General features: G+C 45.7%; 1 protein-coding gene across 2 annotated transcripts in view; it reads right to left on the reverse strand.

Annotated features, from left to right (window-relative positions):
* Positions 1-3,361: 3,361 nt before the first annotated feature.
* Positions 3,362-21,286, reverse strand: part of LOC122417368 (homeobox protein caupolican-like) — a 47,558-nt gene continuing 29,633 nt past the window's right edge. For both annotated transcript variants that reach the window (XM_043430817.1, XM_043430815.1), the window contains exons 4-7: positions 13,722-14,080; positions 9,794-10,886; positions 9,529-9,626; positions 3,362-5,597 (exon numbers count right to left, since the gene is read on the reverse strand). In XM_043430817.1, the coding sequence (XP_043286752.1) occupies positions 9,587-9,626; positions 9,794-10,886; positions 13,722-14,080 (1,492 nt within the window). In that variant the 3' untranslated portion in view covers positions 3,362-5,597; positions 9,529-9,586. The remainder of the gene's footprint in view (positions 5,598-9,528; positions 9,627-9,793; positions 10,887-13,721; positions 14,081-21,286) is intronic.

Here is a 21,286-nt window from a genome sequence, read left to right on the forward strand (position 1 = left end):
TGTTCGAAAAGGACCAATAGGTCCCCCATGCTCCGAGAATTCTTCCCAACGGTCCATCTTTCTCTCAAAAATATAGTTATATACGTATTTATTATTATCATTTGGAAGAAAAAAATTCCGGGACGATACGCGCGCGGACTATGCATCACCCGGTGTGCACGCCGCGCGAGCTTATGCCTATATTATTAGTCAGCCGGAATACCAACTGCGCGAGTTCAAGCTCACTTTGTCTTTCTCTCTCTCTCTCTCTTTCCCTTTTCTTTTTCCCTTCTCGCTGCCGGCTCCAAATTGAGTCCTCGCCATAAAGTAAGCCATAAAGAGGAAAATAAGAAGGGGTGAAATGTGTCACGGAGCGGGGGGGCGCCGCATGCGCGCGCCCTCTCGCGGTCATTCAAATTTATGATAATTCCTCTCTCTCTCTCTCTTCCTCCCTCAAGGTCTACCATCGCGGGGTTATCAATATTTTTTATGTTCATTTTTCTTGACGTTCCTGGTCTTATTATTATTTTATTAATGCGATTTTAGTACGTTTGGCGTTTAGTCGCCTATTATTATCGTGTTTTGTTAAGAAACGAAACACGAAAAAACTAGCAGAAATAAATCGCTCTTCGTCCTTCATTCCCGCGGTCTTTCGCTCTCCTTTTTATTCTCTTATTTTTTTCGCGATATCGCGTACAATGGTACGTATCGATGATAAAATACAGCGAGATAAAATCAGTGAAAAATAGGATTTCACATGAACATACGTACGAACGATTGAAATTTATCTCAAAGCACATCAGACACCGTAAACTTTACGTTTATGACACGAACTTTAGCACTTTGAGTATTTATCGGGAAGGAAAAAGTTGTTATATGTTATGCATATTATCCGTAAAACACGGTGAGAAAATTTATGCCAATTCGTCGAGTAAAGTGAAAAAACTCTGTAAGAAAAAATGCGCATATCCAGTCTCTTGCTTGAGCGGAATAAAAAATAAAGTAGAATGAAAAAGAGCCGAGAAATATTGACGTAAATAAAATAGTGTGTTGACCGAGAGGACAGATCGATTCGGATTTTATCTGAAGGTAATACGACACGTGTAAATGCAACGTTATCTGCGAAACGAGCTACGGCTTGTAATTACTTTTTATTCGTGCGAGTGCAATCATTTGGAATGCAATTTGGAATAGGAAGTAAATTGAAATGTTACGATCGAACAAGTGTACTGACATGAAAAGCCATCAAACTTCATTAATTACCGCGAGATCTCGATCGATTTTAATTAGAAGAAAAAAATGAAAATACGATTATTCTCCGAGGAGAAAATTGAGTGTCCGTAACGAAATTTTATCTTCCTCATACACATGATCGATACGAGTGCGTTTGTGTGCGAGCGTGCGCGCGAGTGTGAAAATATATATTCTCAAAGGGGAAACACCTATGGTGCGAGACGTACGTCTTTCGGCTCAGCGTGCGCCGCGCAAGAAATTGTCCTCTCTCTCTCTCTCTTTCTCATTCCATTCCTTCTTAATCCTTGCGATCGTACATCACACCAAAGCGGCTATCAATTTATAAGGAGTAAAACACATTTTATGAATGTTGCGACAACCGTGTGTATATAAGCTCGTGCGCGCTCTCGTCCAACAGGGAGACTCCCGTTTTTCGTGTCCCCCTGCTCGCGCGAGTGTATATAAAGAAGTTTCGTTACCTTTTAGGCATACGTCCAAGAGCAATGAATCGGCTCGTGAAGATCTGGCGCTCGCGGTGTATGACCCACATAACAGGATACATCGATATCACACGCGTTACGAAAATATATATAAAAATACACGTGTATGCGACAAGAGATTCAAGAGGAATAGCGTTTTGACTTTGGAAAATCGAGAAAGGGAGAAGCTCCGACAGGCTTATTCGTTGAACGAGGTGGTGGCGAAGTCTCTCAACTTATATATTCGTCCGTGTATAACAAATACAAACGTATGAGATACGTCTATGGACGTTGGAGAAAGAGAGAGAGAGAGAGAGAGAGAGAGAGAGAGAGAGAGAGAGAGAGAGAGAGAGAGAGAGAAGTAGAAAAGTGTATAAGGAAGAAGAGGCATATTCACGTGCATGCAAACGAGCGCACGGATTCGTGATGCATTAATGCATCCTCGGGCCCACCTATACACTTATATGTATAGACCTTTATATACATATAATGATACAAGTCGGTTGTTACACGCTCTATGGACTCTTGTAAAACTTGAACCAACGACGAGAATATACGCGCTTTATTGCATCTCTATATATAAAATGTATGTATATGTATATATGTTTTATATATATATATATATACATGTAGACAGAAGTATGCACATATAGCGTGTATAGTGAAATTGAGGGCGTTGAAAGAATTGGCAGAGATGCCTAGCGCCTCCGATGTGTCTTATGAGTTTATAGCCCCTCCTGCCCTCTTCCTCTTCCCCTTTTGCCCGAGAGCCTCTATGTCTTTTACCAGCAAAGACTTGTGTTATACGTCCCCACTGAGAAAGCTACAAGCCGTTCGGGGCTGGTTCTCTCGTTGTACCGATGATCCTTCGCGTGCTCTCGCCTCCGGTACACTTTCCTTTTTATTCTTCACTTTTTCTTTGTTCACCAATTTATAGTTGTTGCAACTTCGAAGCTCGGGTGATATAAAAAACGCGGAGTATGCAGAGGAGGAGCCACATCCAGTTTCGCATATACTGACAAATACGAATTTCGTATGTAGAGACGTACGCGAAATCTTTCTCTCTCCACAAATTATCTATATATCATTTACATAATATCCTTCCAATTCGTTTAGATTCCCTTGAAAACCACGAAGAACAGCAATTCAAAAAACAAATGCTAGTCTCTCCCCTTTTCAACCCAAATCTGCCGGTATGTCCTTCGACCATTCCAATTGTCTTTTTATTTGCTGGCATTTCACTTTTTTTTTCTCTCAGGGGACTCGTTATTTTTCTCAACAGTTATTCATTATTTTATCCTCTAAATATTTCTAGTGTGTACATGAATTGTGGATAAACGAAAGAAAAACCAAGAACACAAGGATCCATTAAAGAAAAATAAATGTGTCGCTTTTACAACGTAATACTCTCATTTTTAATATAATATGAATTCATAATCGTAGTAGACAATAATAATAATGACAATAATAATAATAATAATAATAATAATAGTATCGTGATATTGTTCATGATGATAATAATATAATAATAATGTTAATAAATGTTTATATGTGTGTGTGTGTGTGTATGTGTATGTTTTGTGTTCATATATCTATTTTGCATATATTTATATATTTATATATTTATATATATATATTTTTTAATATATATATATCTATTTATGTTCATCTATATTCACATTGAATATTATTTACAATTGATAAATTTACAATGTCACCGATGTTCGGGTAGAAGGGCAGCCAAATCACACTTTTATTCGTTTCTCTCGTTCTCTCTCACACTCTCGTTTCGTTTGTCGATTTATCTCGAGACCCGATGCTTAATGCTGTTCGGTCAATATCCATACAACTATTATTAGGAGCAATAATAATGGAGCAGTAGCTCGCGGCAAGGTCCACAATTGTTTTTAGTATACGTAGCAGTTATAATATTATCAAGACGCGCAACCCCTTTTCCCCCTGTAACTTTTCAGTACTTCGAACGAGTTTTTTCTTCCCTCTGTCTGTCTCTCTCGTTTCATTTTTTTTTTGTTTGCTTTTGCACTCCACTTATCCAAATATGTACAAAAGACGGTTAATCGAATCGATGCGCACGCATTTTAACGATACATAGTTGCGGCTCGCTGCGCAAATTATAATTATGGTATGAGTTTTATGCACGGGGCAGAGAACCGAGGGAGGGGGAGGACGAGGTTTCGGGGTTAGAGGGAAGTGGGGGAAGCGGAGAAAATCGTGCACCCACGAACAAGTTTCGTCATTCTCACATTATCACAGATATAAATTAATGTATTTTTGCCTTATTTTCGTAATTTCCATTTTAATATTTCGTTTTTTCGCTTCGTTTTCAATTTACTAGCTCCAAATTTTTCCGTGCTTTTTTGGCGAGAGTTTTTTTTTTACCCAAATCCATCGTGTCCCGGGCTTGCTTCTTTTCGTTCGCTATTTTGTTGTTATTAATTTTCTAATTAAACTAGAAACGCGAATTTTCTTACTTTTTTTATAACTTTTTTATCGATCGTCCCAATGTCATTAAATTTACATTAAAAAAATATTAACAATCTCGAGCACCGTGCACGCAACTCTCGCAACCTCGCTCGATAAATTATCACGAAAGAGATAAAAATAGCGAGAAAAAGATTGCGATCCAAATATTCCGCTTCGTTTATTTTCTTCCTGCTTTTTCTTAATCGTAATTGTCTCACGATAAAAGTTGACCGGAATCTCCCCATTGAATTTGACGCGCGCCAATGAAACGAATACCACTTTTTTTCTTCGTTTTTCAATATAATTGCGGGAATTTCAATTTCATTTGGAAATATTTCTGAGGCTCACGACTCTCGTAAAAAAACCGAGCGAAAAATGTATGTACAATTAGTTTACTGATTTTTTTAGTGCTGCTTTCCAGTTCGGTTCATTTTTAATATCCATGAGCTCTAGCCCATAACAACGGTTATTATTGAGGCGGGAGAAACGCACCCTCTTAATTATCGTAGAGAAAAATGTGAGGGAGTGATAATTTTTTTGCCGCTCGCCAATTTCGATTGATTTTTTTTGCGATTAAATAATCGAGGAATTCAATGTTCTCTTTCCCCCCTTTGCTCTGTCTCATTCTTTCCATTCAATTCGTTACTTTTCTTCCTCATCTTTTCAGTCACCACGATGAAAAAAACTGTTGGTTTACTCGCTTCCTCTCACATACACAAACATCATCAACTTAATAATTATTATGTTTATTATTTCTATACCGTTGCGTCAATAGTACGACAGAAATCCTTTCGCAACCGCGATTCTCGATCGAGTTCATATTTTCTCTCTTTCTCTATCTCCTACCTTTTTTTTCTAATTATCTCGTTCGTCGACGGTGCTACAAAGTATTTGCACATTGCCCGTTGGCTCTTCGAGCCTTTTCCCGTTTAACCACATTTCTCTCTAATTTGTTTCGTTCTCGACCCCACCCTTTTTCCCAGCAATTTTGAAGCTTGGTAACCTTTAGATTTTCCAATTTTCCACCCTCGCGTCATACGACAGAATTTTTCAACGTCTTTTGTTTTTTATTTTGCCTCGTGTTCCCTGGCTTACCCCTAATTCAGGTTTACTCCTCACTGCCCTCTATCGCCACTTCGACAAAATCTCCGGCGCTTCCGGTTCCACGATTATTTTCCCCGCCTGTCCCGTGACTCATCGCAGCATTTATTATTATTCTTTCTCATTCTCGAAGTCAACGCTGTTTCTCGGCGTCTTCAAGGGCTCGACACTTCTCATTTATCCTCGTGAACAATTCCTTTCGCCTCGTTCGTGCTCCTGTCTTTTTTCGGGGCATTCGTTCGGCCATCAAAGGTGCGAGCGTTGTTTATGGTCCTGTATAAAGCTCGTCCCTTTAGTCCTCCCCCATTCTCCGTTTTGATACTGCAATGAAAAAAGAGAGACGGAACTCTGTTAAACTTAATTAAATGCGATTGATTGTATATTATTTGAAAAACGAAGAAAATAACGAAACGTCATTTAAATTATGCGCAACAACGCTAATTTGAGTGACTCAAGGCTGTTTTTAATAGAAAAATTTCTTGAAACGTTTCAACGCTGTTTGGAAAACAATTTGCTTGGAAAAATAGCGGTGTACTGCGGGCGAAAGTTTATTCACAAAGTACAAAAACCCGAACACGCGCGTACTTACTAACACATGTACGACTGGTAGGAAATAATGGGTGCGCGATAAGAGGCAAGGCGGAAAAGTGAAGGACCGGTTTTCCGAGAGAGGCCTCTTTAAACATGCGCTTTCGACTTTGTTGGGGCTTAACATTAGCCGCGCTCAACCGGTGACTAGTTCTCCAGGTACTTAAAACAGTATACCTCGACACTTGTAACAACTCTTGTTACCAGAGCACTTATCGTGTTTTTTTTTTTTTCCTTTCATTTAGCGTTGTTATATTTCCACGTACTTTTTTTGAAAGCTAATATGTACGCGGTGGACTTTGTCGATGTTTGCGCGGTGGCGAATGAAGCGCGTATGCTTGACAACCCGTAATTACCGCATATCGGCGACAATAAGTGCGCATCGATATGTGCACGAACTTGAACATAAAAAAAAAATTAGAAAAAGGAAAACGAGAATGACTCGAGGCGAGTCGGTATAAACACAACAATTATCTTGCGCTCCTTGTCACTCGAGACGATGTTTCATTTTGTTTTTTTAACGACGCGCACAATTGCCACCGCGACAAACAAATAGTTTCGTGACGTTTTCTCGGTGGGTGTTTGAAAAATCGAAACAAAATGGATCAACGGTTATCGTTCGTCTTTTCGTTCGGCTATTCATTCGAAAGTGCGTGATTCGATGGGTTTCGAAAGAGAGCGAAGGTTAGTCACGAGGCTCGATATATGTTTGAGGAAGGCGACGGGCTCTTTCCACCACTTGTTGCTTCCCCGGCTATCCCCAGGAACTCGGAACATATTCTACGCGGAGGATTGGCGTTATGCGGTGAAAGAAAGCGTTTTATATATCGGCTGGCCGGTCAGTTGGCGCGTTGAACAAATTCGTTGACTGTTGAAAAAGGGCCTGGATACAAAATCCGCGGAGAGCGGGACCGAAGGAGAGCGAGAAATCTGGTGGCGCGCGCGCGCGAGCGTTCGCGTGAGAAAAGATCGGGCGAAAGAAAGATCCTCTTCTCGGCTCGGTCCCAGAGGAATACCGGTAGGCGAAAAGGTGCGAGAGAGGAATTTTCTACTGTCCCTCGTCTTTAACGCGACGAGTCGCGAATTCGCCAGGGGGACAAAGAATAGAGCAAGAGAGATGAATAGCGATAGAGGAAGAGGGAAGATTCGCGTTCCGGGATGCCCGCGGGCGTGTGGATATATGCCCGAAACACCTCGTGAGAGAAGGAGCTCTCGCGCGAGAGGCGAGAAAAGAACGCGCCCGGCATAGCCACCGCGCGAGAGGGAACGCACGAGGATTTATTAAGGAGGGATAACAGCACGTATCCTCTTCTCGAGCGAGAGAGCTTGGAATTCAGGCGTGCTACGGCCGTTATACCGAGCAAGCGGCCGAGAGAGGAGAGGCTCTCCTGCTCGGGGGAGAATAAGAAAGAGAGCGTAAGGTTGCGCGGCCAAAGGACGAAATTTTATGCAGATATCCGAAGAGATCGTGTAAATATGCCCGGGAAGGTGCGAGAGAAGATCCCGAGGTCGGCAAGACCGTAAGCAAAACTTTCGTCTTATATACAACCTCTGGGCCCTTACGGCGAGAAAGAGTCAACAAAAGGAAAAGAAAAAAAACAAAAAAGGAAGACGTTCCTTGAGAGATCCTAACTGATGCTAACTGCCAACTACCAACTGCCGCGCGGAGGAACCATACCGATCGAGGAGGATCCTGGCAAAACGCAGCCTCGGTGCGTACATATATCGTGGCTTCTTAGCGGGGCCACCTCGAGAAGAACAAGACGATATCGACGCAGGGAAAAGCATCGGTGCAAACCACCCATCCTAAATGGCAATTAAATATCCCCCGCGCTAATTGGCAATTACGACGGCGACGATACTCGCTTTTTCAGGACGATAGAGAGGAGACGCGCCTGCTGCGGTTTGCCCAACGCGTGCTCGCGTCGTCAGCAGCTTCCGACGCTCTCGGAAATTCACAGGAGGAGGATGTATACGTGTATCGCCCCATCCACCCGAGGCTCTTGTCGTCTTTTGCCAACTACCTGAGTGTAGAGAGACGAGAGAAAAGGACACACGCTCATATCGGCTAGCCAACTCTTTCGCTCTTTTTCCCTTTCGTACCAGTTAGCGGTCACCATCTGTATTATAATAATAAGAGTTAGAGACAGAGAGAGAGAGCGCGAGAGGGTTCAAGACAAGGCCGTGTCCAGAGCCGCAAAAGAGAAGAGAGCCAAGGAAGCACAGAACAGCTCTCAACTCTTTGAGACGTTGAACGCGTATATATATATATAATATATAAATACGTATATGCCTGGGTGAATACGTGAACGACGAACGAGACACGTTGAGGCGAGGTTAGACGAGAGACGATCGCGAGAAGAAGAAGAAGAAGAAGAAGAAGAAGAGGAGAAGCAGGAGGAGGAGGAGGAGAAGAAGGGCGTGGAAGAGGCTGAAGGCGCGATCGTTCGAGAGAGCCGAGGTGACGACAGCGAAAACTAGTTTATTTGGGACGCGGCTATAAATTAGGATCAGATCGCCACCAGATAAGGGCATCCCGCGCTAACACCCCGCTCTCGAAAAGACGTCTCGACTCGGAGCGCCCACCGTGGTCCAACTTTTACGGATAAATACATGTATATGTATAAAAATACACACTTGACCACCACACTTGGTCCATTCTCCCTTCCTCTCGGCTACCTCCCCCTCCGGCCTCGGCGACATTCTTTTTTTTCTCCACTTGCGTCTATATATGTGTGCATAGGCACATACACGCAAAACGAGAGTGCCCCCTTGTACTCCCTCCGTCTCATTCTTGCCCATTTTGAATTCTGTCTCTCTTTCAATCCTTTAACCTCTTTCATTCTGTCCTTTGTTTTTTATTTGCAGGGGAGCGCGCATCACCGCACTCCCCTGCATCCAGGCATCAGATATCCGCCCCTGCCTCTCAGCTGTTCCTTTCTTATTGGTATATACACACATATCCATGTTGGCTGGATGCTCATTCAAAAATCTTCCTTTCTCCATCACGATTATTTCTCGCGGATCGTCGAACGTAGCTGCTAGCCTCTCAGATTTGGATAATATTTCGTTTCTCAGGTTAATGTACGAACGCGCATAGACCAGTCAAAGAGCGTATAACCAAATCCGCCCTATCGTAGCTAACGACTCTCGGCATTGAAGGCGCGAATGGTCAACCCGACGTTCGGACACTAAAGCGACATTAAGCGACGGTGAGAGACCGATGGTGTTGCGACAGAGAGAACACAGAGCTCTCGAGAGAGGTTCTCGTGACCAGCCACGACAGACACACACGGAGAAGAGAGTGAGCGAGGCTACGCGGTGATTCCATTCACCGATTGAAATCTATGTCCATTTGTCACTGTCAAGGAGGTGGCGATAGCCAGGACTCTCTCTCTCTCTCTCTCTCTCCTCTATCCGCGTGTTTCTGTGGTTGATCTCTCTTTGGAGTACGCGATGCCTAGCCCGAACACCGCAAACGAGCACCAACATTATTATTTTAGTTCTCGAGTCTCCTCGACGAGAAACAACACGATCAATCGAGACTGGTCTGCGGAATTATTCCATAATTTACTACCACCGAGATCCGCCGCGACCCTATTGTCTCGTTTCATATTCGATTCGCGTTTATGCGATTCATTTTATACAAAGAGAATGAACTCACCTGTTGAGTAATTCGATGATCATGCTGATCGAGAGTGACGGAAAGGATCAACGGAGATCTAGACCGGTGAAACGAAACCGCTGGTCATAGGCTGTGACCTGGAACGAAACGGATACAAGTTCGAGATTATTCCTTGACTCGTTACCGATTGTGAGTGAGGGCTAAAAAATGAGAGGCATTAACAGCGGTCAAAACATGGAAGAAAGTTACTCGATGAAGAGAAAAAAAAAAAGAACGAAGGAGCTTATCCGAAATGGCAACTTACCCCTTGTAGAAAGGTTTGAACGCCGTCGTGGATTCATTGGCAGGCAAATTAGTGGTGCTCTGTTGATGGAGCAACGAGCTTTGATTGATCGTCGAAAAATCCTTGTGCGGGGATGCCTGGAGTCGGGAGGAGAAGGAAGAAACGCTACTGGCTGAACCCGAACTCGAAGATAAATAGCCAGTCGAGGAGGCGGACGCGTGGCCAGTACCGGGATAATGGGCCGATGTAACATTGCTACTGGAAGCGGTGGTTGCCGCGCCACCAGGGCAATAAGCCCCCGGAGGTGCTTGGATCGCTCCGTTCGGCGTTCCGACTTTCATATTCGGTGGTGTCTGGGGCGGTGTATCCGTCCCAACCTCGGGAAACCCCGCCGCAGCTGAGGAAGATGCGCTCGAGGATGAGCCGGACGAGGAGTTGGGGTTATAGTGAAGTTGGCCACCGGTCGAGGAGCTCAAGAAGCCGCCGTATCTCGTGGCCGCGCTGGAATAAGGAGCGGTCGCCGCGGCCGATGGGCTCATCGAAGCGGCCGATGGCAGAGCAAACGAATTTAGTCCGGCGCCTCCGCTCGTACCGAGCCAAGGTTGCTGCGACTGATGATGTCCCTGCGCCGCTAAATGATGCTGATGCTGCTGTTGTTGCTGCTGCTGCTGTTGATGCTGCTGATGATGATGATGTTGATGGGGATGTTGATGCTGGTGCTGCAGTTGATGATGTTGATGATGCTGCTGATGCTGTTGGAGACCGTAGTGTTGATGATGCTGATGTACCTGATACTGCTGGTGATGAGGATGCGTAGGTGGCGGAGTTTTGCAGGCTGCGGTATCTGCCAATGACCAGATTTTTGGCTTCGTCGCTGGTATGGGAACACCGCCCACGACACCGCACTCGGACTTGACGACTTCGTCTTTCAGGTGATCCTCGTAACCCTGGTGATGATGATGATGATGATGATGCAGCTGTTGTTGCTGCTGTATCGTGTGGTGAAACGAGAGTTCTGGTCGGCGATGGTGATCGTCCTCGAGATCTAGGTCATCGTCGTCTTCTAAATCCTTGTCGTGCTGAAGATGTTCCGCCTTAACGTGCCTCATAGGTTCTGTAATTATACGTGGATTACACGTGTTTTTTTTCCCATAATCCAAAAGCCCTGTCCTCTCATTCAACTTCCTCTATAATCCGATTGATAAAAGTGAAATCTCCAAACACGTTTAGAGATGAACGTGTCCTCGAGCGCTGAGTGCGTCTGGGCTCTGACAGAGTGCGGGGGAAGGACTAGTGACGTTCGCAAGTCAATTCAACCCCCCGCTCGTTAATTATTGGCCAGAACGACGACGGGAGCAGTGCTCCGTATCTACGTGTGCGTACGTTTCAACGTATACAGACTCGTGTGTGTGTGTGTGTGTGTGCGCGCGCGCGCGCGGGGAGAGTACGCTCACTCAGGCTGTTTCGTAGGGGAGCTCTCTCGTGGCATTGCGTGGCAATATTGCCCGTTAATGGTTTATAGTCCCTGGTGTGAAAGTGAGATGCACGATGCGTGTCATTGCGGGGGAAACGCCGCGGGAAAGTAACACTTCTACTCCTCGCGATTTTCTACCCCTCTGGGTTCCCGAAAAGCGCCGCGTTCTGCACCACTGTATACGAGAAAAGCTACCAGAGAACGAAAGCTTCTCTTCACACCCTCCATCGCTTCTATATACACGCGTATGCTATACAGACAGAGCTGTATACGAGCCTTGGGGGATGCTGTGAAAAAACGAGGGTGCGAAGGCTGCAACCACTTTGGGGCGCGAGAGATTTCGGATCCCCCAGGGGTCCGTGGCGAGATATATCCTTCTCTCTTATTCTTTTATATACCCAAAGTACTTTAGTGTGAGTCCCTATCGGTTACGAGCACAGACAATCACACGTATAAACACGAGGATACACTTCTCTCCGAGGCTCCCTTCTCTTTCCTATCTCTCAATCTCACCCCCTGCCCTATCCGAGGTTCTTTGGCACAGCAGCCGTATTTGTAAGAGAGCGAGAGAGGGAGGAAAGGAAAGTGAAGGCTCGGGCTATAGCTGAAATGGAGCCAGTCAGCCAGCCAGTCAGTCAGGGGTGAGAATTTCATTAAGAGGTTCGAATGAGTCGGCCGAGGGGTTTACTTGATGGGTCGTCAAGCGATAATTCCCAAGTAGGGTAGCCAAGAGTAAAATAAGAGTGAGAGAATGCGATGGAAGGAGCGCTGCGAGTGGACGAACTTTGTGAGAAAACGAGAGAGATGAAAAATGCATCGTTTTCAACGATACTTGGGGTTGCCAACGCGCGGCTTGCGCGCATCATCCCCATCCCCCCCCTCTGGCTCTTATAAACGAGAACCTTATGGCCCAACTAAACAGATACTATATACCACCGTCCCAGTCTCTCTACGAGTCCACAAGTGGCCCTTTAACTTCTGACCCTCCCTTTTATCAGCGCTTAATCGCGTAATCTTCGACCCATCCAAAAGGATGTTACGTATATATATATATATAGGATCGGAACCGCACGCTTTTAGAGTGATACTTTTTTTAAATCAAAATTAATGACCGTTTGAACGTTTATTGTATATCCGGATTATTTCTGTATCCTATATATGCACTCTTATATAGAGAAAAAACCGATGCCGTTAGCAAATGAACTCTGCACGAAAGAATTCTCTCTAAATAGCTCGACAGAGAGTACACACTGGTCCAGTCAGAGGATCGAGGTATAGAATCTCACCCTTGCCCTGTCTCTCTCGTTCTCTCGACTCTGCCGCTAGGCATCCGTCTCGCTGCGGGAAACGATACCTCGGACAGTCTAGAGAGAGAGAGAGAGAGAGAGAGAGAGCGAAAGCAAAATGTATGTATGTACGCCGGTCCATCCGTTCGCGTTATGTACCAAGAATACATAAGCCGTTGAGAGACCAAGAGTAACCGTATTGTTGCTATTGGCAGTGCGGACGGAAACGCGGACCGCACCCTCTGGCCTCGGGCGCTGGATTTCCCTGTACTCTTGTCCTAAGGGTGTACACACGTATCCAATACCGAGTATCCATGTCCGAAGCGGCAGGGAGGGAGAAAGAGAGGAAAAGCCCAGGAATATCGTAACATCAATATACATGGGTATATATTTTATATACAACCAAGTTAGGACGTCGATCGTTTGCGCGAGCGGACCTAATCCCCGTTATTTTAACCCTCAAATACTGAGGCTTGCGCCCCTTTGATTGCGAGCAATATTGCCAGTACGTATTGGTACTATTGTTCACGTATTTGTGTGTAATGCATTCTGTATGAGACGCGCGCGCACCACATAATACAGCCAATACCGATACAGCTTTATCCTCCTCCTCCTCCCAGCCCCTTTTCCCTCCCGAAACAAACCCGCAGTTCCCATCTCCTTTCCCGCACGCCACTCTCCGCTGGCCACCGGCCACAGGGCAACCCCAGGTCCCGACACTATCCCAACCCAAAACCCATTAATCTTTCTCTCTCTCCCACTCACTCACACCCATTTGAGGACCGCGCAACCCGCAACCCGTCACTGTGTTTACCCACATGTGAAGCATTATGTGTCCACCTCCGCGATATAGTGCCGATTGCCCGGAATCGAGACCTCCCTACCATTTTACCAACCCTCTCATCCTCTCGCACACGAGGCAAATCGCGAATGAGAATTTTCCAAGAGCCTCGGCCCTCGGTACAAGTTGCCCCGGCAAGTTTATGGTTGTACAGTGGAAAGAACTCGAATGTGGTCAGACCTATTTTGCGTTACGTGTGTTATATGGTTTTCCCATGAAACATCGCTCGGTCCTTCGATAAAATTATTGTCCGATTGAAGAATTAGATTGATTCGGTTTTTGGTTCGTTGGTTAACGAGAGAGTCGAAGGAACATTTGGTAACTTGTGAAATACCATTAGGAACTCACCGTTGTCGTCGATGTTTCGTCTTGCTTCATCTCCGACTCTGTCGCTTCTGCTGTCAGCCACACTATCCTCCTTGTCCTTGTTATCCTCGGAATCCGTGAGGACAGCATCGTCGTCATCGTCCGTTTTATTTTTCGGTTCCCACGTCATTTTGTTCTCTTTTTTGAGACGTCTTCGGGCGTTCGCGAACCACGTTGAAACTTGGGTGAGGGTCATCTTCGTGATGATCGCGAGCATTATTTTTTCGCCTTTCGTTGGATATGGATTTTTCTTGTGTTCATTGAGCCACGCTTTGAGGGTCGCGGTCGATTCTCTCGTAGCGTTTTTCCGTCTCGCTGCGAGATCGTAGCCGGCTCCGTATCTGAAAATTGATCGAAATTGTTGTTTTATTAACCGGTCCGAAAGAGGAATGAAAATAAATGTGACGAGATACGTCAAAGGAAGAGTTTATGGAAGACATGAATTTCTCAATTTCGTCACAGGTGGTCAACAGACTGACCCAAGAGCCTCACTTAGCCCCTCCATATACACTTATTTTATTAGAATCCGAGTGGGTCTATATATCGGAGGACGCTTATGCCTCGAGAGTCGTTTCAACCATGATTTATCTCGTCAAGCTTGAGAGTTTCCCTGCTGGGATGTATTCTCGGTGGATTTCCCAGAGTCTTGTATGACGACAAAATCAAGAGCAGGGAGAGAAAGGAACGCGAGAGAGAAGGAGATTGGGTGATGCGTGCGCGTAGCGCGTTACCCGCAGACGAACACGCCCTCATACCTAAACACCGCACGTTTCCACCCCCACCCCCCCCCCCCCTTTTCTATCTGCAAGTATACGCGTATACATGAGGGTATTATAGCCCGTAGCTACCGGGCTCTCTCGCTCTGCGTGCACTCTGCTTCGCTCTCAGCAACGTCTCACCCTCTCAGGGTCACCCTCGCCGGGCTGAACACGAGATAGAGTAGAAACTCGGCGAGGGTTGATACGCCGACGGCAAATATATACGGGAATAAACCACCTCGCACACAGTGACGCCGTGATTCCATCGAGTTTGATACGTACAGTTATCAATGTGTGTGTGTGCGCGCAACGATGTTTGTGTGCTCTTCCGCTGCCATCCGCCACACGTTCACTCTCGGCGTAATGGCGATTCGATCGATCCCCCTTTCCGGCAACGACGACGAAGACGACGACGTCTACGTTGCTACGTACATCTAGGAGCTGGTCTCTTTCTCTCTCCCTTTATATTATGACCACAGAGCATTCACTATTCACCGGCAACACATAGCTCTCGCCCTGCTAACACGTGAACTCGATCCACTCTCGAACATAGTTCTACTGCGAGTTTCCTGACTCTGTCGAGTTCTTCGATACACAGATACGTGTATAAAGAGCTATGCTCAGCCGGAGTGTCATGGACAAACGAGAACCGGAAGGTCGCTCTTACCGGCCCTGCAGTTAATTCAACTCTGTATATAGGGAGACGGAAATAAAAATGGCATCAGGATATGTGGATGAGACCAGCATCGTATAACGGCGTATAAATCGAATGAACCGCCCTCTTATCCGGCAATCCGAACGATTAGTTGGCTACTTTTGTTAGGCAAACAGAACGAATCCGAGCTGCTCGCCGTGTTTTGTCCGCGCTCGAGATTGCCCGATGACTCGACAAACTTGCCGGTTCTTTGTCACAAGGAAACGAACGCGCAAAAGCGCGGGGGAGTACGGGAGAGGGAAAAAAACTTGGGGCACCTCGCCAAGGGTAGAGAAAGATATCCTTCTTTCGTTCAACGACAACGAGAAGAAAGTGGGTGGGCACACTCTTTTCACCCTCTATTAAACTCCCTCCGGACAAGGGAAAGGCGCGGCGGATTTAGCCCGAGTGCCGGAACCGCACAACCACCGTCGCGACCATTCTCTTCTCCCATCAAGGAAAGAACCCTCGCGAGTTTCTCTTCAGTCGGCATTCCTCTCTCTCTCTCTCTCTCTCTCTAACTTACTTTCGTTCTCGTTCTCTCGTTCCTTCGTAGTACAAAACCGCGTTTCGTCGGACGTCATTGGCCCGAGCAAAAAAAAAGGTGAAGGAAAAAGGACGAGGTGAAGGAGAAGAGTTGAGCGTGGTGGAAGGCGGAGCAAAAAAAGGAAGATAGTGGAAGCTCTTGAGTGCGAGAAGATTCGCATCGATCGAAGCGATTCTCCGACAAACTGGATCCGCCGATTGCTGTGTCTCTTCTCGAGTCGTTATATTCCGGCTAAGCAATTTTAGGCTTGACCACACTCTCGGGACGGAATCGACGCGATAAATATTACCGGTTGGTGCTCTCTTTGAATTTTAATCGTGGTAAAACCCTCCCGAGTGAATTTAATGAGCCATATTGGTCGAGCAAAAATTTGCTCAACGACGGGAGGGTCTAAATGGCAGAAAAAAAATATACTATTAAATTTAAAAACCCGGGGAATCGTTGTCGTCGTTCAGGGATTTTTCCCTTTCTCCCTCTCCCGGGCAGTGACTGGCTCATGCGTTTTCAACATGATGAGGAAAATGGTAGGGGTTGAGGAGGCAATAACGATATGGCAATTCTCTCTCTCTCTCTCTGGAGTCGCAGGCTTGCGAGAATGGCATATAATAGCATCGAACGAGGAGATAGCGAGAGAAAGAACGAGACGGGGAGAGGAAAGGTGGAAGGGAGGGAGGGAGGGAGAAGCCTGAGGAGGGAAAGCAGCACTCTACACTCGACCGACTCATTAGGGGCTTTGCATATGGTGGCGTCAACCGCTCGAAAGGTTAACCAATATTGGCAGAACCGACGTAATTACGCAGCCTCCCAGGCCGCGACCAACCTAAACCTACATCGCACAATCTCTATCTATAGGATATATACAAGGGCGTATAGCCGCTCACTCTACTATATGATACGATGCAATATACACATATACATGTATATACAAGCTATTTAGTAGCTATAGGCGGAGCCTTGTGCAATAGTAACCGTGTTTGCTCCATGTCGAGCAAACGTTATACGCTCTGTCTAGGGCTAGACACAAGAGAGTTCCGCACCCCTCCCCCTCCCCCTCCCCTTTCTCTCTATTCCCTCTGTACTCGGATCTCTACTCTGAAACGTACAACGCCAAACCGTGGCTTCATTTGATGTAATACCTATTCCTCAGATACTTGCTACGAGGGAGAGTTACACGCGTGAATTGTACTCGTAACAACCCCACTGGCTCGGGCTACTAAATATTCTCTGCCTCATCCGGGGTTTTGCCGCAAATTTCGTATATACTTTCTTTTTTTTCTCGGGGTATGAAAAGGATCATAATGGACGAGCGGCGAACATCTCAAAGCCAGAATTAATCGTCGAATGCCTCAAATCGGTGCTCTGATTATTCGTACCGTAAAGTGGCTCGATTTTTCTCTCCTTTTTTTTTTAATAGGGCACATCGAGGGTGTTTTTATCTACCGTTTACGGCGAGGTGGATGATAAATTTAGTACTAGTCCTTAAAGAATTTATGTTTGTTTGATATCGAGAACATTTCCGGTGCTCGTCACAAGTGCCACTAGACTCGGGCTGCTTTGTGAACGCAGTGAATATACGACGGAGTTTGAGGGGTTGTGCGAGTTGCTCAACTCGAGGATCAACATCGAGCTGAGATTCGGTGTACTCATAGTTTTGTGTGTGTGTGCGTTATATATCGGGGGCACGAGGCAAGCTTGAGACTGATGGAAGGGCCAAGAGAATTGAAGGAAAAAAATGAATAAAAAAGCTGAGAAGACGAGAGGGTTGCCACAATAGGGGAGGAGCGGTTGAACCGATAGACGCGTTCGCACGCGGCTAACCCTACTCACAGAAATACACACCCAAGACGCAAACGTATACGGACACAAGTTATTCACATCTATAGAGACGAGGGGCTGGTTTTTCTCTTGATCCCTCCACGCAGAGTGCCGTAGAGGATGGATGGAATGAGAGCTTTTATCGAATAGCCCGAGTGTTGCGGAGGCACGCCTCCGAAATATCCGTTCACCTCGAGCTCGGGAGAGAGCCACACCGGAAACAACTCGAGCGTGCAGCAGCGATAGCCTCGATTGCCGCGAGGGTGACTTCCGCAATGGCAAACAGCCACGCGATTTTCCCTCTTTCACATACGTTATACACAATCTCGCTCGTTCTAGCCCTAAACTCACATACGAACCCGACGTCTCTACGAAAAACCTCACGCCCTCGCGAAAACTCGACGAAAAATCTAACGAAAAGCCGAGCGAAGCTTTTTTCAATATTCCCCAGATATTACTTGGAGCTGCGGAATTTCTTATCGACTGTGAGAGGTGAAACCAGCGTCGAAACTCGAAGGCCACTTGTACCGGGTACCGATAACGCTGCAGTTACCACTAATTTTGCTTTTATCATTCCAGCAATGCCAAGTGTCAGATACGAAGCCCAATTTGTATGCACATTTTGCCAACAATGTCATCAACCAATTGTTATTCAAACTATTGCCACTTATGCGTCGCAATACAAAGTTGCAAATGAAACCATCACGCTGCGAATGCAAAGTTTAAAAATTCACCGACACGGAAAACCTTATCAATTTTATTACCAGCACAACGTTGAATATATTTTCTTGTTACATGCGAGTTCAAACGACCGGACACCCGAGCGGATAGCCGGATCGCATTCGCAGCCCCCGCGTTGACCATTGAACAGAGGGATGAAGGAAGAAACGTTAGCTCGACAACTCTATTCGAGACTCCAAACACATCGTGCCTCTCCTGAATCTGAAATCTCGCTGAGCGAGTGAAATTCTACAGATGAATTACGGAGAAACAATGACGCTTCGTTGCTTTCTCGTGAGGGAGGCGAGGTGGATGCTGTTGACTGTAATAGATTCTGCGCACGGGTGTATACACGTATATACGTGGATATAAATACAAAACAGCAGTATAGTTGAACGTTCGTCTCCCTTGTCACTCTCGGCTTCTCTGGCCTCGAACTAAAAGCAAATGGCCGAGTACGGGCGAGCAGCTATCGTCCCCGTCGGATACAAAGGAGAGGGATGTCCAAAGGGTATATATACATACGTATAAGGTATGCATTATATTAGAGGATATACCGTTGGAGTACAGAGGGCAGAGCAGTCAAGCATTGCAAAAGGGTAGGGTGAGTCGCCGCTGGAGTATCCTACGAGAGCGGCCAGAGCCTGGGAGAGGGTAGGTATTATTAAGCAAGTAAATTAATAGCGGCTTTGGCAAAGGTCTCCGGTAGAGCGCGGAGGAGCAAGAGTCGAGAGGCTCGCGAGGGTGGATTCCGAAGCACGATAAACAATGCGTACCCTTCCTCCGGCACACACAACACTCTCACAACACACACACACACACACACGTACAAAGCCTATGGATCCTATAGTAAAGATTGCAGGGGGTTGAGAGAATCGAACTATATATTTGTATACACATAGATATAGTATATTAGCGGCTGGCTATACGCGCGGGGATGTTGCCGTCCTCCGAATCTGTTTGCGTGTATGCAATACACTCGTGTTCACGTGTTAGCCAAGCTTCCAGAATCATCTTCACTGCAGACTCACACGATCGCGTTTGACTATGCATGAATGTATCATATATATATATATATATATATAGGAGGACACGACACGCTCGCTAAGTAAAGCAAGCACCTGTGGGACTCCGGATCGTAAGGTGCGTCTGTGTGTTGTGTGTTTATGTGTATACGTGATAGAGCTTCTGCTGCGGGGAGTTGCTCCTCTCGACGCTTCGTTGGGCGTGAGTGTATATACAAGCGAAGAGATTCGCTGCTGGCTTGTTTTCACGAAGGAGAAATGGCGAGAGGGAGCAAGAGAGAGTGAGTGAGAGAGCTTCATGTGCAAAAGGAGCTTCGACACACGGACACACGTACAGAAACATGTACCCATATAAGAGGGTTTTCAAGAGAGAGCGAGACGGAAGAGAACGAGAGGAGTGAATCCCGGGAGGAAGCCAATCAATAAACTCGCTCACTCGCTCTTCTCACTCCTCTCTCCGTGTAGATACACCATGTCGAAAATACATATATATTTATACATGCATACATCCATCGATATATATGCATACTCTACTATATCTACGTCGTACATAATGTGTTTATACATATATATGCTCCAAACTAGCTAGAATGCGAACCGGCGAAACCTCCATTATGTACGCCCACTCGAGCCCCCCCGCCGGTTGCCTACAGCCATTTTGTACGTACCTACGTAGAGACCCGTTCTGCATCGTCCTCGTACGTACCAACGATCATGGTATATAGTCCCGGTCACATGTATACACGCGTATGTGTAGTATATAAAGAAATAAATGTACGTAAGAATATTGTAAATTATATAAAAGTATGTTTCGTGTGAGATTTCAAATAGACGTCGTTTCATTGCATAACGGATGGGACTAACGTGTATACCAATGATACAGAGACTGTGTCAAGTTGGACGCGAACAAATAGTGACAGAGCGTTTTAGAGAAACAAACGATTTTCTCATTTTCATCTACGTTCATGGCTGTTTGATCGAAGAATATGCTGGGGAAACGTACTGAATTTGATCCGATGATGCGAATAATATTTGACTGATTATGAATAATATTAAGAAAAAGTAGTGAGGTTGACAAAAAAATGTGTAAACCGATGAATAGAGATTCGAGGAAGTGATCGGTTATCGTCGGGTGAATATTGAGTCGAGAGGATAAAAAAGTGAGTGAGTGAGAATCGCGGGACAATGGGGATTGAACGTATGTGCGAGGAAAGATGAGAGAAAAGCTCGAGCGTGTACCCAAATCCACGAGGGAATTTTTTCGAGCGTGTAGCGAAGAGCAAGAGCCGGGGGGGGGAAGGAAAAGGGATGCGGAGAGAAAAAGAAAGGACGGAATGAGATGAGCTCTCGCAAAGAGAAAGAGTGAGAGAGCGAAGGAGGAAGAGAAATCGAAGGGAGGCACCGATTCGAAGAATCCTTGAGGCTCTTCTCGGATTCTCCACGGGTAGGATTGGGAAAGGAACATAAGGAGAGGAGGAAAAAGAGAAGGAGGAGGAAGAGAGTATGAACCCGCGTGAGATCCGCGGCCGGCGTTGAACGAGACACGAGGAATCTCGTTACGCGGGTCTTCCTAAATCCCCTTTAGAACGAACGCTTTCTGTTCTCTGTCCCTTTTCGGTCGTCACTTTTTTACGAGAGAGAAAAGCATCGAAAAACTCAAACGTTTACTACAACCGCGTGTAAAAATTATATAATTGTATATTTAATGGTTGGAAAAAAAGGAATGAGAAAGAGAAACTAATAGGAACATTCAGAAAAAATGGGAACGTTCTGATGCATTCGCGCCGACGCTCTTGACGCTCCCATATCCCGAGATAAGATAGCGTAACTCAGTATACTTTTGAGCTCTCATTACTTTCGGTTAGCGGATCGTCGCCGACGTTCCGCTTATTTGCGTACATATTGTGTACATAATTATGCGTAACGAAGACGATTATTTTACCATTCGATAATTATTGTATAAATATTTGATGACGATTGTAAAGCAG

The sequence above is a fragment of the Venturia canescens genome, chromosome 10 (assembly GCF_019457755.1).
Source record: "Venturia canescens isolate UGA chromosome 10, ASM1945775v1, whole genome shotgun sequence".
NCBI classification, from domain to species: domain Eukaryota; kingdom Metazoa; phylum Arthropoda; class Insecta; order Hymenoptera; family Ichneumonidae; genus Venturia; species Venturia canescens.